We start from the raw sequence: 1,410 nt of genomic DNA, 5'->3' as shown, positions 1-1,410 counted from the left end.
GGCGGGGTGCGGCCGGGCGGGGTGTGCAGGGACGCCGCGGCGACAGGCCAAAGCAATCGAGGGCAGAGCATGTGGCGGCGCCTGGTGCACCTGGACCTGAAGGGCGCCGCGCCGCGCGCGCAGTACCTGGAGCAGGTGAGGGGGGAACGTGAGGGTGAACCTGAGGGATGTGAGGGGTGAACCGGAGGGATGTGCCTGGGGCAGGTGAGGGGTGAACCTGAGGGGGGTGAGGGGTGAACCGGAGCGAGGTGAGGGATGTGCCTGGAGCAGGTGAGGGGTGCACCTGAGGAAGATGAGGGGTGAACCTGAGGAAGATGAGGGGTGAGCCTGGTATAGGTGAGGAATGTGCCTGGCACAAGTAATTGACGTATTGGGCTTAGGTGAGGGGTGCACCTGGTACAGATGAAGGATGTCCCTGGCACAGGTGAAGGATATACTGGGCACAGATAGGGATGTCCTGGGCTCAGGTGAGGGATGTACCTGGTACGGTGAAGGATTTATTGGGCTCAGGTGAGGGATACACCTGCTGCAGGTGACAGAGGCACAGGGTGGTGGCACTGCCCACAGCCCAGCTGCACCCCCAGTGTCCCCTCCCTCCCTCAGGTGCTGCCGCTGCTCCGTGCCCTGGGTGCCACCGGGCTGCTGCTGGAATATGAGGACACCTTCCCGTACACGGGGCCGCTGGAGCTGCTGCAGGCCCCCCACGCCTACAGGTAGCTCTGGGTACCCCGCAGGCAGCTCTGGGTGCTGCAGGCAGCCTGGGCCATGCCCAGCAGACACTGATGGGTCGTTCTCCTGCAGCCCCGAGGAGCTCCAGGCGCTGCTGAGCTGGGCACGGGCACAGGGCCTGGATGTGGTGCCGCTGGTGCAGAGCTTTGGGCACATGGAGGTGAGCTGGGTGAGAGGGGATGTGCTGAGCCAGCAGTGCCTGGGGGGACAGCAGGGCTGGTGGGGGTCTCGGGGTGCAGTAGGAAGAGCATTGGCCGCAGAGTGATCCTGCCCCTCTGCTCAGTTCCTGGTGACATCTGGAGCAATGTGTCCAGTTCTGGGCAGAAACCATGGCCAGGAATTGCCACCTGGACATGAGACAGAACTTTGTCCCTGTGCAGTGACCAGGCCCTGAGCAGGTTGGAATATCCCCAGTGAGGGGGACTCCACACCCTTTCTGGGCACAGCTCTGGCCCTGCTGGAGCAGGGAGGTGGGACCAGATGAGCCACTATGCTCCCTTCCAGCCTGACCCATTCTGGGATTCTCTGCTGGAATTTTCCAATCCAAGTCCCAGTGCTCTGCTTATCCAGCTCTGCTAGCTGCAGGATTTGACATCAGGGTCACACTGCAGTGACCTCCCTGGTCAGAGACCCCCCACAGCAGCGTGGGGCGGCAGCTGAGCCCCCAGCCTGTCCCTGGGT

At 63.3% G+C, this 1,410-nt stretch overlaps 1 protein-coding gene across 1 annotated transcript in view; it reads left to right on the top strand.

Annotated features, from left to right (window-relative positions):
* The first annotated feature begins 8 nt into the window (after positions 1–8).
* Positions 9–1,410, top strand: part of HEXD (hexosaminidase D) — a 10,241-nt gene continuing 8,839 nt past the window's right edge. Inside the window, exons 1-3 of the mRNA XM_005424541.2 lie at positions 9–135; positions 604–713; positions 802–889. Coding sequence (XP_005424598.1) covers positions 70–135; positions 604–713; positions 802–889 — 264 coding nt within the window. The 5' untranslated portion in view covers positions 9–69. The remainder of the gene's footprint in view (positions 136–603; positions 714–801; positions 890–1,410) is intronic.

Source organism: Geospiza fortis, unplaced genomic scaffold (genome assembly GCF_000277835.1).
Source record: "Geospiza fortis unplaced genomic scaffold, GeoFor_1.0 scaffold244, whole genome shotgun sequence".
NCBI lineage: Eukaryota > Metazoa > Chordata > Aves > Passeriformes > Thraupidae > Geospiza > Geospiza fortis.
The sequence above is the reverse complement of the archived record's forward strand: the minus strand, read 5'-3'. Positions and strand labels throughout refer to the sequence as shown.